Source organism: Pagrus pagrus (assembly GCF_965226575.1).
Source record: "Pagrus pagrus genome assembly, chromosome: 4".
NCBI lineage: Eukaryota > Metazoa > Chordata > Actinopteri > Spariformes > Sparidae > Pagrus > Pagrus pagrus.
The window spans coordinates 22446167-22462044 of record NC_140188.1 but is presented as its reverse complement, the minus strand read 5'-3'; the positions used below and the strand labels follow the sequence as shown (position 1 = coordinate 22462044).

The 15878-nt window shown below is 39.7% G+C and overlaps 1 protein-coding gene and 1 long non-coding RNA gene across 2 annotated transcripts in view; one reads left to right on the top strand and one right to left on the bottom strand.

The window, feature by feature from the left end:
* LOC311256669 (mitochondrial intermediate peptidase-like) overlaps nucleotides 1–13218 on the bottom strand; it is a 28112-nt gene extending 14894 nt beyond the window's left edge. Inside the window, exons 1-16 of the mRNA XM_084351916.1 lie at nucleotides 12619–13218; nucleotides 12294–12467; nucleotides 11368–11456; nucleotides 11124–11210; nucleotides 10912–10975; nucleotides 10488–10670; nucleotides 9689–9845; nucleotides 9385–9433; nucleotides 8907–8967; nucleotides 8673–8725; nucleotides 6340–6493; nucleotides 6104–6181; nucleotides 5017–5224; nucleotides 4236–4345; nucleotides 3608–3682; nucleotides 3242–3358 (exon numbers count right to left, since the gene is read on the bottom strand). Of these exons, the coding sequence (XP_084208042.1) occupies nucleotides 3242–3358; nucleotides 3608–3682; nucleotides 4236–4345; nucleotides 5017–5224; nucleotides 6104–6181; nucleotides 6340–6493; nucleotides 8673–8725; nucleotides 8907–8967; nucleotides 9385–9433; nucleotides 9689–9845; nucleotides 10488–10670; nucleotides 10912–10975; nucleotides 11124–11210; nucleotides 11368–11456; nucleotides 12294–12467; nucleotides 12619–12765 (1806 nt within the window). The 5' untranslated portion in view covers nucleotides 12766–13218. The remainder of the gene's footprint in view (nucleotides 1–3241; nucleotides 3359–3607; nucleotides 3683–4235; nucleotides 4346–5016; nucleotides 5225–6103; nucleotides 6182–6339; nucleotides 6494–8672; nucleotides 8726–8906; nucleotides 8968–9384; nucleotides 9434–9688; nucleotides 9846–10487; nucleotides 10671–10911; nucleotides 10976–11123; nucleotides 11211–11367; nucleotides 11457–12293; nucleotides 12468–12618) is intronic.
* A 35-nt stretch (nucleotides 13219–13253) lies between these two features.
* On the top strand, nucleotides 13254–15761 carry LOC311256668. The gene is made up of 3 exons (XR_014622513.1): nucleotides 13254–13301; nucleotides 14535–14626; nucleotides 14722–15761. It is a non-coding gene; the product is annotated as an uncharacterized lncRNA (long non-coding RNA).
* The last annotated feature ends 117 nt before the right edge of the window (nucleotides 15762–15878 follow it).

Genomic DNA, 15878 nt, shown 5'->3' with positions numbered 1-15878 from the left:
CTTCATTGTGTTCACCAGCTAGTTACTAGCTTTGCCTGTCTGCTGTTTTTTAGTATAAAGTCATTTCTTTTAGCTTTTTACCAAAAAACTGCTGCTGATGATGACACTGATGTAATCAATGAAACAAAATCAAAAAATAAAATATTATATAAATATAAAAAATTATTTTGCTGTGCATCACAGTGATCTTTGTGCAATACGTATATTCAAATACTGCAACAATTCTGGTGTAATAATATACATTAAAATACATATTGCATTGTGTTTATTATTTATTTTCTCATTCTAAGATTACTAGCTTTATTCTAGACTTCTCCCGTTTTCTTTTTACCTATTATTCAGCTTTAGAGGTTTGTTTACTAGACGTTTGATTACTGAGAGTGTTTCTGTTCCTGTGAGTTTTTATAGTTGCACTGATCAGTGAGTAGGGCTCGTAATTTCTTTCTATTCTAAATCGTATCCCTTACCTTGCATCTACATCTTATCATAGTAACGTACGGAGGTCGGACGTAGGAGGTAAAGCAAAAAGTTCAAAAATCAAAAAAAAATATCTCATACACTTTCATGATAAATACCTTCAGAGTTATATTACTGCATGACAAAGTGTCATAAACAGCTGTCTCAAGCAGCTGTTTGAGAGCTTAAAATGGGGGCTGCTCATCTTCAGCGTTATGGGAGAGAGCTCTGTGGTCTTATGTGGTCTGGCTGATCCAACAGCACTAAAAACGCTTAAGCTCCAAAGTGTCGACTTGATGAGACTCTTCTGGGCTGCAGTGACTCTAATAAGAGTAAATAGCACTCTTGAGAGGAGTTCTGGCTCAGATACGCACGGGCAAGCTGAAGTTGACTGAGTTTGCTTTGTCAGCTGAACGCAGCAGTGATTGGTGCCTCGGGTCATGTAGGTTAGAAGTCTGTTTTAGCTGTTTGGAGTTCATTTATATCCATATGAATTGGACAGAGCAGAACACGCCGACAAATGATTATTCTGATTCATAAAAACAAGATTAATTGATAGATTGAAGAAAAAAAAAAAAAACACCACATGTGTTGTTTGGATTGGATTGGGAAATAAGAGAGATGAATCATCTTGTTTTGAAAGTCATTTTCTACTTTCTATCTTTGGTTATGGTATATTTTGTCAGGAAATCTTAAAATTCAGTAATTTACTGGTAAAACAAGCTACATGAGAGAAAGAGAAGCCACATACCACGCTCTTTCACAATAAAACTCCACTGGCATCAAGTCATTTTCCACTAAATTATTGACTTTTTTCCTGTTTCTTGGCCTTCAGTTTACCAGCGTGCTAAAATAAACGATGCAAAATCAATTAAGAACTATTTGCTAATATTTAGTGTCTTTCACTTACTCTGTTGTAGCAAGTCTGGTCTGAAGCATTTTGATGTAAACAGCATTTCCCCTTATTTCAGACATTAGAACGCTTATCAGAGCCGACTTACTTCTAGACTGAACCAAATTATTTCAAGATTTCAGATTTCTTGTCAAGTAAAAATCATCTTACTGCACGGACAGATAATTTCACTAGCATTACATCATTTCTCTTGAAATCAGTGTTTTTCTTCCATTTTAGCTTCCCTTTTTTGTAGCGAGGCTGTTTTGTGCTTTTGATGTTCTTTAGTTCAGATTTAAAGCCTGTGGGAAAACAAGCCTTTTATTTGATTCTGTTTGCTGTCTGAGTCTTTGACCAGATGCTTTAAAGCACTCGTCACAACGTGTCACAAAAAATGATTTTCAGACTTCCAAGCTCCTCTTTGTCTGCTAGTCCCGCTGCTTCACATCAAATGATTAATGTCGACTTTTTTTGAGAGTGCAAGTGGGTGACATGTCAGCGAGATATCCTTTTGATCCTTACATACAAAGGAGACAAAGTCAGTGCAGGCTTTTTACTCTCTTCCTCTTGTGAGATAAAAGACTTTTTCTTTTGTTCTTGCTAAACCCAACTTGTGGCTTTTTGTTTGTGGTGCTAAGGTGCAACTTTTACAGGAGAATGTGGATCATATGTGCTTGAGAGTGCATTAAAAACACAGCTCAGTAAAAGAAAAAAAAAAAAAGTTGGCCCCAAAACATTCAGGCCAAGAATCGCAGATTAAAGAAATGTCAACACGGCGGGGAGAGCGTCTTGCTTTCTGCCATTGATTTCCAAATATTATCTTCAGCTCAAGGGTGAGCATGTGGTCTGTGTTACTCACAGCTGATCCTCTCTCTCAGCGCTCAGTGGGAAATGATAGCCCTGCTCTATAAACTATACACATGTCAGTATCACCCTAATGTTTATAATCTGCGGCTCTCCGTAACCTATTAGCCACTCAAACGTTCACTTTACTGGAAACTTTTCCTGAGCCATGTTTCCATGAGGAAGGGTGAAGACTGGAGAGGGTGAATTAAAAAAAGAAAACAAGTTTAAGTCTGTCATTGAAGGATCTAAACAAATCTGTTTTCACTTGCTCTGATGATCCAATTCAAGAAACTTAAGCGCCGCAATCATCCTCAGAGTTCAAATGAGGAAAACGATCCCGCTGCGGTGAGCTGTGTGCACGGAGGTGAAAGTGTCTGTTAGAGCTCTCAGTGTGGTTTGTAACATTGAAGGGGAATGACGACGACAGTGGGAAACTATATAACTTAACCACAACCTCTGGAGAGGGAGCTACGAAGCCGGGCAGAGGAGTGGGAGGACTCCAGTGAGAAGAAACGCTGGCCGGGATACTGACGTTTTGGGGGAATATACAGCAGTTCTGTAATCTCTATTCCTGATGGCTCCACACATAATTACAACCCAGAGTAAATGCTCTATGAAGGCCATTCCCGGCTAAATGATGTGTTTTTGATTCCCCTTCTCTCTCCTGGCCTCATCCCCCTCGCCCACAGCTGCAAAAGTGGGGGGAAATAGAGAGCCTTTTTTCACGAAGCACCGGGAGGAAGAGTTTCAAATATTTCCCCCAGGGAGAGCTCATTCGAAGTATACCTCTGCTTTGTTATTTTAGCAGGGCTTCAAAAAAGGCTTTAATCCCTTAAACGCTGCTGTGCCTGGGTAAAAGATATAAAACCAGAGAGAAAGAGGAGAAAGGAGAGTAAGAGAAAGTGGAAAGAGAGTAGAAAGCTAAAGGAGAAGAGGAGAGTCATGCACAGAACTTTCCCCAAATTGTCATCAACTTCAGAGACTGTAATCAGGGTTCAGCGTCTAAAGTAAAATAAGTCAAAGGCAGCGTGACGGTCGGGAATGTACCGTATTGGACGTGTAAGGCAAGCCGTAGAATTTCTGCTGCATCTCCTTCAGGATGTCTGTGGTAGAGCGGTTCTGAGGTTTGCTGTGGTAAATCTGATCCAAGACGGCGTAGAAAATCTGCCCAGGAAAAATACAATTAAACACACAGTTGCTACTGAGTCAGTCCTGCCAATACAAACTTAAATGAAAACTATATTTCCATTTTTACCATCATTAACACATTTAAAGCAATCAGATTGGACTTTTCAAGATGTTTTTAATGGGTATCTGCTAATTTTCTTTTTAGTTTTATCTTCAAGGAACTCAAGGAATTTGAACATACTTTGATATAATTGTAAATGATGTGCATGAGGTTGGTCACTGTACCTGCAGCTGGGTGTCTGCAGCTCCACACACCTTCTTTGACTCACACAGGCGAGCCACCATACTCTCAGGCAGAGGCTGAGTAGACAATGACACACACAGAATGAACTGAGAAGGTTTTACATGAGAACAGCTGATGTGACAAAATCTTAAAGGTCCAGCGTGTAGGATTTAGTGGCATCTAACAATGAGGCTGCAGATTGCAACCGACAGAACATGTCTCTCCCTCCCCTACGGGGACTGTCAAAAACATGAAAAGCAATAAAGGCCCTCTCTAAAGCCAGTGTCTGGTTTGTCCATTCTGGGCTACTGTAGAAACATGGCAGTGCAACATGTCATGGAAGAGGACTGCTGTCTCTGTAGATAAAAAGGCTCTTTTCTAATGTAACAAAAACACAACAGTTCTTAGTTTATGGTGTTAAACACCAATAAAAACATAATTATGAATGTTATATTCCATCTCTGCAAATACATCTCTATAAATCCTACACATCAGACCTTTAATTTACAACATCACAGTTTAAAATGAAAAATAAAGGTCTTCATATTACTAATAACTCCCCACAAACATTGAGTAACGTTTTTTAGTGCATAGTCTTCATTTAGCTTTTATTCTGAGGGTTGTGCGTACCTGTCCAGTTTCATAATGGCGTGCAAACTGGCTGATGACTCTGTAGTCTGTGGCAAAGTACTCCATGAGGATGGAGGGGACTTCAGCAAAGTCAGTCGCACATCTGGTTCCTAGAGAAGAGATGTCACAGCTTAGATATGAGGAAAAAATGTGTAATTAAAAAATTAGTCTGACCAGAATCTGTCATCGACCTGGCACACAACTCTAATGAGCTAATCTTTTTAGGCAGCAAGTACTGCACATCACTTTGACAGTGCTCATTTGTTTAAATGTAATATCAAATACAACATATGAAAAGCGAGGCAGCGTTAAATCACTCGTAATGTAACTGTGGTGAGCTTTAGCACGTCTAAACAGGTGTAAACATGGCATCCACTAAAAGAACAGCCTCAAGTTGAGTTAATGGATACTGTTATTAGTGTAAAATAAATACTTTGGGGATCTCGAATTACTACAGAAGAAATCCATCAACTTTATCTGACAAGTGAAATGGTATCGAATGACAGCCTTGGTAGCAAAGGATAATCTGAAGTTGTCCTCAGGGCTGACAATCAGATTTACCCTTTATTTTCAATTCGCCACACTGTAACAAAGAACCTACAGCTCCGTATCAAACGACATAATTCTAGCTTGTGACATTTGGGAACTGCAGAGCCTTTATTTTAACATACAGAGCACACCATATGTGAGGACTGCAACTGCTTTGCTGGTGCTGCTGAATGTGAACAACCTCGGCTCCATTATCTCTTGTTTTATGGGTATTTTATTATTTTTATCTTACCTGTCACATGCTGGTAGCGCGTGCGTCCCAGCATGGAGTGCATGGCGTGTCCCATCTCGTGGAAGAGGTTCTCCATCATGCCCGGGGTGAGTAGGGTGGGGGCGGCCTTAGTGGGGTTGGGGAGACTCAGCATCAGCACCACCACTGGAAGCTGGTACTGACCCGTTTCCTGGCACCAGCGTCCGCCACGTATGGTGAAGTGACAGTCCTAGGAGGAGGAGGAGGAGGAGGAGGTGATAATTAATGGAAATGCAAGTGTTATCAACTGAGTGGTGGTAAACTATAAAACTCTTTCTTTTTTAATAAACTGATTGAAGGTTATTGTAGTGGAAAAATACAATACTGTTGTATTAGACTTGCTAAATATCACAGTGAAACGTTGTACAATTTTAAATCCTGCTATCCTTCTTCCTACAGCTAGGGAGGGAGAACCACATGACTGTGTGGCAGCCATAACTGTAGTTTGCTCCTCTAGGCCAGATCTGCAAGATACACTGTTCCCCCAATGCTGAATTGAAATTGTTTGTTGATGGCTCAGCCTCACGTGACTCAACCACAGGCAAAGTGTTGGCAGGGTTTGCTGTTGTTACACAACACAATACTATATCAAGAAAATACTGCGACAGTTATAAAATAAGTACAAAGTTTTCCATTCTTTTTACACTCCATTTTAATTATCTAAAAGGTGCCCTGTGGAGTTTTCTGGTAAACAAACGAGAATCCAGCATAACTCACTAAAACATGCTGCGTGTATCCTTGAGGTCTTGCAAACATTTGAAAAGCCGTCTGAAAGGGGAACTCGCTGATTAAAGTATTACTCAACAGAGCTATTAGGGAACATTTAACTACCAATACCATTCATCGATGTAGTCATTTATATTTTTGACTTGTCTAATAACCTTTTAGTCTTTTATGTCAATAAAACATTTTTGATCTGAAAACTGAATTGAAAATAAAAGAATTGAGAATGAAAAATAGACAATCACCAAACCAAGGTCATCATATAACATGGAAAGTCCTATTTTCAATGGAGAAACCAACATGAACCTGTAAAGAAAACTTTGTAGATGAGATCGTGTTTGCACACCTGATGAGGTTTATTTGGCCGGACGAAAAAGTCACAGTAGATATATCCCAATATACCCTCTGTCTCGTGTACCACAGCCTGGGAACACACACACAGACATAAACATACATTAAAACACACATACAGTGTTTAAACATACATCAAATCCTAGTACATATCATAAAGAGGCCTTGACATCTCATGGACACAAAGATCCAAGACAATCCTAGACATTTTGCACCATCAGAGAGAATTACCAGTTTGCGGACGTCGTCGCTCCAGACCTCTCCAGCGCTGGGCTGTTCGGACATGAGGGACACACCGTACAGCTCAGAGAAGAGGTTGTTCAAACCCTCCATGCAGGCACCCAGAGACAAATACGGACTGTACAGACTGGGCTCTATGTTGTACCTGCCATGAGTAAAACACAAACCAGAAGAAAGGAATGAAGGAGGCAGCCATTTCGAATGACTGTCACAGGTAACGAAAGATGTGCCTTTCTTTCCCCTAAATAAAATGTGTCCTAAAGTCTTATAGGACTCAAGATTTACCCCTTTGCTGGAAGTGGACTGAGAAAGGTATCACACATACTGCAAACACAGTTCATTTTGAGGCATGACAATGTAGACCCTATTTAAAGTGAGCACATTATTGCTGCAGATGTTGTTATGCAGGCTACTGAGTGGTCTGGCTAAACATCCCCTGACTGTTATCAACTGGTAGGACGCAGCCATAAAACTGACAGAGCTCAGGGTGACAGGAGGGTGGTCCTGTCCTGGGCCCACCCATGCTTCAGATGGATGCATTCATGCTGCTATAAGGCACTTTAGATAAAGAGCACCAAACCAAAAGGCTTGTTTAGCTTGAACACCACATCTAGTGTATTATCAGTGATGAATAACAGACTGCTGTTGAGCACTGCTCTGTTTACCACACACACACACACACACACACACACACACGCACGCACACACAATCTGTACCCCAATACGGTTTGAACACTTTCCAGTTCAAACAGTTACTGATGGAGAAGCAGAGATAGAGAGAAAATGATTGAGTGAGTGATTGAGAGAAAAAGCATGACATAGTGACTGGTGTGTTTGTCAGAGATTAACAGCTTTGGGGTTTGTGTGTATGTGTGTGTGTGTGCGCGCGCGCGCATGTGTGTAGCAGAAAACAGAAGCAGTTCAGAGGAAACCACTTTTCAATGCAATCAGACTGCATCCTCAATTTCTTTTGGGATCGCCTGCCAACTAGCAGAGCCCCAAACCACTAACAGGAGAAGAAGAGAAATGTGTGGTAGCATGAGAGAGAGGAAGACAAGCTAACAGATCCACTGTTCCTCAGAAGCTGTGGGAACAGTCACCAACAGATGGTAACGCACGCACACACAGTTTGGTGGCTGATAAATCCCAAGGACACATGAGGGATCTATAATGTCTGCGACAAAGATTTGCTTGTAACTATGGAACGTTTGGCCTGTCATGTTATTAGTCTCTGGTGAGTGCTTGGAAGGAAAAGTGCAGTTCATTAAGAACAGATATTTGTATAAAGCCGGAGACTCAATGGGACTAATAACAGCTAAACTTAGACTATGGCATCTTGAATTGTGCAGATGGAGTTGCTGGAGGAACAAAATGATCACTGTTTAAATGAGTTTCAGTAACGTGGCGCTCCGGTGGCCTCAGGATGGAGGCACAGAACATGAATTGCAACCAGGTTTGAGTTTAGCTGGGGATCTCTGTTGCATGTTGTCCCCCATCATTTCATTTAACCTGTCAACTGGATCTGTCTAAAAAAAAAAAAGCCTAAAATGTTTCAGTAACAAGATCAGCCCTGAACTAGAACAACATAAAAGCAGCGGTTAGCTGTTGGTGAGGGCTGCAACTTACACATGTGTATTGAATAATCTGTTGTTTTTTGTAAATGCATCATTTCGTCAGAAAAGTGTGTGTCCGTCACAATTTTCAAGGTATCCTCAAGTTATGTATTTAATGCAAATACAGGTTTTAAAGCAAAGAAATCAACATGCTATTTTAATTTACTCATTGAACAAGATCCTTCCAATATGAGGGAAAAGAGAAAAGACCTTTTGATCACAGTGATTTGGTGTGAGAATACCATCACAACTATACAACTCATCACAACCAGTGAAATAGATAAGAAAAATGTGCAGTCCTTTGTAATATTTGACCACAACAAAATAACGATATGTCAAATGTTTGAGGAACTGCAAAATGCACTGGAACTCACTGTGAAGGCTGTAAGATGTTATGTTGGCCCTAAAACACACTGGGATTCAGCCATAAACAAAAAATGCTACCGTTGTAATGAAAAGCGATATGCTGACGCAGGCGAGGTCGATCATACCAGATCATATTGTCCTGATTTAGAAACACTTAGACAACTCCCATGCTTCTCCATTAACACCTTTTGTACCATCTGACACCTGAGGATGAGCCGGGGCCCAACAACACCTTGGTGGAATATGGCATTACAAACATCTAAAACCACCACAAAAGATACTGATCAAAATGGTTTTATCAAATAACAGCTGAAAAACATGTTTCATAAGATAAAAACTACTCACCTTTCAGCACGCAGGACGCCACTGAGGTACGGATGATCCCACGGCATGAGCTCCTGTAAAATCACACGGGGAGGATTTTATTTACAAGTGATATCAACTTAATTACAAGAAGAAATTAAGCAATTTTTAAAACATTAAAACTGATGAAATACTGATTGAGGGAAGTTACAGTCGAGGACAATTTCCTCTTATGTAAAAAAATAAATAAAATAAATAAATATATATATCACTCACAGCATTACGAGGGTTGAGCTTTTTCTTCATGTTTCTCATCATCTTAAAGTCTTTGGCCGTTCTGTGAGAAAACATACAAACATGTTATGAACTAACTGACTCCAGGCACTCATTCCAGTCTTCACCCACCTATCTCCAGTCAGGGTCAAGAGGGGGCACAGCCTATCCCAGCATGCATTTGGCTGAAAGCAGGGAAACACCCTGGACAGGCTCGCACTCATACCTGTGGGTGTTTTAGAGGCTCTGGTCCACCTGGCATATTTTTGGACTGTTTGAGGGATCCCGAGCTCACAGAATATGAGTATCAGGCCACTTATGTTCAACTATAAAAAGGAAGTACTGATCTGGTCTTTAACGACACGGAAGTCTTTAAAAAGAATATTAAGCATAAATCAGGTTGTGATTGCAAAACAGAATAATGGATCTGTAAATGTTTTTTTTCACATTTCTGGCAAAAACATTTAAGAGTAGACTTTACCTGTCTGCCAGCTTGTCTGTTAACAACTGAAGGAAACTCATCACCGTCTCTGCAAAGGGTAATAAAAGACAAATTGCAGCATGTAAATCCACCTGAAACTAGTTGCCAAAGGCAGAGAAATAGCAGCTTAGTAAAATTATTTTTGTAGCTTATATTAAACCAGTAAAATGATGATTATCTGGTTACCAGTTATTGCAAAGCAAATACTGAAATGTATTTCACACTCTTTCCATCAAGCAACCATTCAGATACAGCACTGACTAATGATAGCCACGTTGATACTGAAGCAAGGAGACGTATTAACCTGGTGTTTTGGCCATCGTTCCCTTCATGGCTCTGTGCCCGTACGACTCGTAGCCTACCAATTTGGCCAATTTGTATCTGCACTTCAGCAGCTCTTCCAGACACTCCATCAGATCTGCATTTGGGTAGAGGTAAATCCTGTAGGCAATCTCTCGCACCTACAAGTAGAAGAGAGGCGTGACATTTAAAAGGCAGCATATCAACGAAGGTGCAGAACAAGAGCACTCCTAATCAGTGAAAGATCTTTGGATGATCAGATGTAGACAATTAATTCTTAATTTACTCTTACTTTCATGTTGACATTTGTTATGTTTTGTACGGCTGCAACTAACCATTATGTTCATTTGTCGACTTCTCTGCCAACTATATTTTGTTTTATATTTGACTGTACACTGACTTGTACTATGCATTGCTGTATCATACTGCTCCTTAATTTAATTATGAGAGAATGCTAATAATCACATTGGCATTACCATCATAACATCAAGGGTATAATAAATGTGTTAAAATAAATAAAGCCTGTTCTTATAACTGTATAACATAGATTTGGACTGTTGTTAGAGCTACTAGCACTGCTCACTGTTCATAAAATGCAGACAGGAGGCTGGAGCTAATAATTAATTAATGAAAATGCTCTTAAATACAATTTATTAGCGTTTTGAAAAGGGATCTGTTTACTACTCAGGACAGAACAAGCTACTGTCATTTTCTGCCTGCTCTTACATCAACCCTGGGATCTGTTACATGGCAAAGGCGCCACCTGCTGAGCAAAAGGGAGAAATGTTCCAGTAACTACATACCAAGTCATCAGGCGAATCTGCATGTAATCCCCCAACTTGGATGAAGCTTCCTTCACTTGCAAAGTGCAGGTGTAAATGCTCAGGAATCGCAGACCTTGCAATTCTGTTGGGCATGTGAGAACTGGCCAGAAACTCGTTGTTTAGATCCAACAGCTTTACGTGAAGAGCGACTGCCTCTTTCCTCTGCAGGGAGAACGGCAGAAAGTTCAGTAAATATGTCAAAGTACAGTAGAAACATATAGTAAAACATGTGTTACTGATGTTGTCTTTATTTATTATTGATATGTGATAAGTTACTATACTTATTACAAGCATTCTTACGCTTTTTTTTTTTTTTTTTTTTAAATTGAGGTGGCATTTTTCCAGGATAATGTAAATTGTATTGAACTTAAATGTATTGAGCAACCACACATCATCATCTCACCAGTTTGTCGTCTAGATGAATTCCACTGATTTCAAAGTCGAACAAGAACAACTCTGCCACTCGTCTGTAAAGGCAGAATTACATCGATAACTCATCATCATTACTTATTATCATTAGTTATGGAAAGAGATAAACAATAAATAGTACATCCACAGCTGTCTCATCACCTACCATAGAGTCATTTACTAAATAAAATAACAAAATAAAATTACCTCGTATCAGGGTCCAGCTGAGCCACAATCTCCGGGTTATCCAACAGTCTTTTTAGGCTTTGGCACAGTTCGACATTAGTGTTCAGCCTGAAACAAACAACCAACAAACCTGAACATCTATCAAGCACTACTCAAGACGTGTCTCAACTGAAGCAAGCAGAAATATGTTGTTTAATGACCAGTTTTAAGTGGTGTAATGCAACAACATGTTTGTTTGTAGAGATCAATATATGTTTCCTCTTACTTCTCCACAACTGTTCCAATCTCTATGCAGGTCTTCTCTGCAGCCTCACGAAAGTCTGGATCTGGATGTGCTACTTTAACAAAGTCTGCCTGTTGTAGAAATAAAAACGACACTTCACTTAACTCTACAGAGAACATAAGGAGCACACAATGCAAAATACATGAGTCGGAGGGAGGCAGCACAGGTTCAGAAACAATGATTGTTAAATGCTATGGTCAGGAATGCACAAAAACTGTAATAAAAATGTGATGTATTGTCACAGGCATCCTGTCACGCTTACAGCCCATTTGATCAGTTTTTTCTGCAGATGCATGCATCAATGTTATCTAAAGTACATTGAAAACAGACTAATTTCAGAGAGCATCTTTGTGTTGTCATCTCAGTGTGGTTATGTGACCCCGATCATTGTGAGGGTTGTTAGAGGAACCAGGAAAATTGCTGGTTATAAACAAAAATCATTAGATTATCCCCTTCACTCCGAATCTGAGGTAATGTCACTGCTATAGAACACCTCTGGTAAACAAGAAGACATAAAAGGGATCCTTTGTATGATTTGTAATCAACATAATGGAAAAACAACATTTAAATAGCCCCATGTCGGGGGAGATTTTTATTAATTTTGCGCATGTACGACTGATGATTTTTGTTTGGTACTTTGTATTGTTTTTACTGCATTTATTATCATCAGGAGACAAAGATTAATTTCATGCCTTAGTGGTAGTGGGACAATAAAGTTCTGCTCTATTCTATTATCTTATCACTGGTACACTGCTTTTACCAAGAGACTGGTGCTTATTAACTACTGCTGCATAGAAACTTGCTAAATATTACCCAGTAGCTTACAGTGTGTGTGGCATCCATGAAATGATGACAGTTTGGCCAGTTATGATGCAACATTTTGGCACGCGTATGGGCGTTCAACTCACCAGATCAGCCACTTTACACAAACCATCTGAGAGCTGGTCAAAAGACTCGACCGTCTCAACCCCTGGAGGACAAGAACAAGCCTTCTCCAGCAGACGCTCTGTGCTCCTGAGAGCTGCCTTGGTGGCCACCTGGAAGCCTGCAGGACTGTTCAGCTCTGGCACTCCAAACAAACCCTGTAACCAGAGGTCACACAGACTGGGAATGTCATAACATGTTTACCACGAACTGGTGCAATTTCTGTTTACACTGATTCACTAAGGCTGTATGCATGCACATATGCAGCAGTGTTATTACTTAAGAGACACATTGAAGAAAGGTACAAACCCCGTTTTTCTCCACCAGGTTCAGCCTCCTGTGAGTTTTGGTGTTGAAGGCAGCTCCGACAGGAGACCATGTTGTGACATTTCTCCGAACGTGCGTCCATAAGCTTCTGTGCTTTACGAAGTACAACAACCTTTTACACGCAGACATTTTGTGCCAAATCTGCTCTGTGTCCTGTTGGTGTCTACTGAAGCTTGTAGTGTTGACAGTGGCTGACAGAGGACATGCTAAACTTTAGCTTCGTTGTAATACTGTTAGAACTGAAATATAATTGACTAACGTAAATAATATTAATATATCATTACCCTTCCTCTTCAGGGAAAGTAACGGCTTACTGTTTTTGTCATGTGTGAGGCAGCGTACCTGTCAGTCCAACAGACTCGACCGCTCACATGTTAGCTCGCTGGTTATCTCTCACAGCTAAGCTAAATGACTGTAGCCGGTCGTATTTTCGCGAAAAAAATAAGAATAGATATATTGAAGACGTAATTTTCATAGCAAACAAAAGGCTGTTTCACCTTGTATATCAGTCGGGACAGTGTTTGATTTTCCACACGCTGCTAATGTGATAAAATAAGATTTAAAAACAAATGCGATCTGTCGAAAGTGCGAGGAGCTACGTAAAACCATACACCATGACGTGATGACGTCGCACAGATGCGACGGAAGATACTTTTTAAACAGCTGTGAGTAATATGGCTTCAACTGAAGCTGAAAAACAGTAAAATAACAATAAATTATCTGGTTTATGCCCATAAACTATTTCACTTTGTTTTAGTTGAAAAAAGGCATTATTAGTCTAAAGTTAGTTAGCAGTGTAGCTTAACTTATGGTTAATCAGAATCAGAATCAGAAATACTTTATTGATCCCCGAGGGGAAATTGCTTGCGTTACAGCTGCTCCCATTCAAAAGTCTTAGAAAATATGCAGAAAAATAAAAACTATATGTAAGCAAGAATAATAAAAATAGGATAAAAATATAAGAAATGTACATCCTACTAGAAATATATATATGTACAGTGTAATAAATAATGCTACAGTTGAAATATGGGTTATTGCACATCATTTGTCATAGTTATTGCACAGTATTTGAGAAACAAAGCATCCAGAGTCCTCCTATTGACTCAGAGTGTCTGACGCTCAGAGCGAGGAGTTGAACAGTTTGATGGCCACAGCCAGTAATGATTTCCTGTTGCGCTCTGTGGTGCATCTTGGTGGGATCAGTCTAGTACTGAATGTTATTTAGCTCGTGTTAGGTTTTAAGTTGAATTAAAGTCATTTCCCTTGGTTTTGGCCATCGTCTTTTTGTAACCAACACATTTAGGTTGTTCTGGGCAGCACCAGGTGTTTTCATGTCTTCAAAATCTGATATTTGAGGTAGTTAAGGTGGTGTAATGTGTCATCACAATCGCCTGTTTGCGTACGCAGATGTCTGCAATGGAATAACATAAAACGTTAAAATAACTATGAACCAGTTTATAGTTACCAGTTTGGTAAATTTTATGACAATATGCATTCATTCACTGTATTTAACTCTAAAGAAGTCCGAAGCAGGCCAATGTGTAGAAGCTAAACAGTCAGAGGAAGGGTGGCACATGTCCCATGGGTAGCAGTGCTGGGCCCTGTGAACACCTGGCAGCTGAGATAAAGGCAGAGTTACTGTATAAAGGAACTGGTAGTAGAGTAAAATACAAAGAGCCTTTTTTCTGTAAAAAAAAAAAAAAAAAAAAAGTAAGAAAAAACATTTTGCATGCTCCAAAAAGAAGTCTCACGTAAAATCGTCAGCAGTGTATTAAAGACACAACAGTGAACTTGATGGAGGGTGTAACATCGTTTAATTATATTACCTCATCTTTTAGAATATAATATTGGTGTCCAGTTTCTGCAGCCGTTGAAGGAATGGGTGGTTTCATCAACAGAATCAGATGCTGTTGCAGAACTGGGAAGTGGTGATAGAGGCTGAAGAATCTCAACAAGAAGGTATTCAGCCAAAACACACTCTTTCATGCAGGTATAACAGAACTACTCTGTTCTCAAAACATTCTGGATCTTTTTTGGGATCAAGCCATTATTGCTGATTAAACTATAATTGGTATTATTTTCCAGTACTACATCGGGCTGCTGCAGCAGGATTTGCTGAGATGTGCCAACAGCTGACAGCCATGGTCAGCAGCGACCCGTCTTTCACAACCCCAGCAGAGGCTGCGGTGAAGGCCTTTAAAACAATCCATCCAAGATCATCGCAGCTCTCTATATGTTTGGCCACCACACAGATGAAGACTTGGCATCCGTTAGATCTAGAGCTATCCGCAGGGCTGCCAGGTATGCAGGCCCTGCAGTGGCGAGACGAAGAGTACGATGCCCCAAGGTAACGACAGGACCTTACCATGTCCACACCCAATCAGCCAAGAGGGTCCCTACAACAGCCCCCCATTATCTAGCAATAATGGAATAGAATGTCTTTATTGCGAAGTACATTTTTATATTTACCAGAATTTAGTCCTCTGCATCCTAAATATTTAGGAGTGGTGGGTCCCCACAGTGTCTGTGGAGGAGAGCTTCAGTTACCTCATTCGAGCTAATAGCAGGTCACTAATGTGTTGAGCCAACTGAGAAATGCTATAAAACGAGGTTTGTTTGCACCTTGAATTTACGGGTGAACTGTTGTGAAAAGGTGCTCTGTAATTAAATTTATATAGAAATTCTGTTCAACATCTGTTTTTAAATTTATTATGCAGGTTCCTTTAGATTTCGTGGGCAGGGTATAAGGAATTTTCAAAATGTAAACATGAGACTTTTGATGAGGAGAAATGGTTTTAAACAAGTGTGTCATCTCACTTCCTTCCTCTGTTGAGAGTTGCACATGGGCATCGATCAGGCGGGATATATGGATCGGGAAGCAACAAGCCCTTCACAATAAAGGCGGGTTAGTGTCCAAAATTGATTTTTAAAATGATATTTAAGTATAAAGCATGTTTGGATAACTATGAAAGTGTTTTGCTGCTACGCCAGAAGAAAAACTGTTCAGGATCATAACGTGATAAGCTTATTGTCTTGTCTGTTTTTCATGTTAAAACAAGATATTTTTTGAGTTACTGCACCATACAAACTTATTACAATAAAAATAAAAACTTTTCTTGTTATAATTATATTAGATCAGGTTTTAATGTGAAAAGTTTCATGATATAACTTGATAATTTGTTTTAACATAAAATGTTTCATGTTATTACATGGTAACTTATGTTACCATTAAGCATTTTATG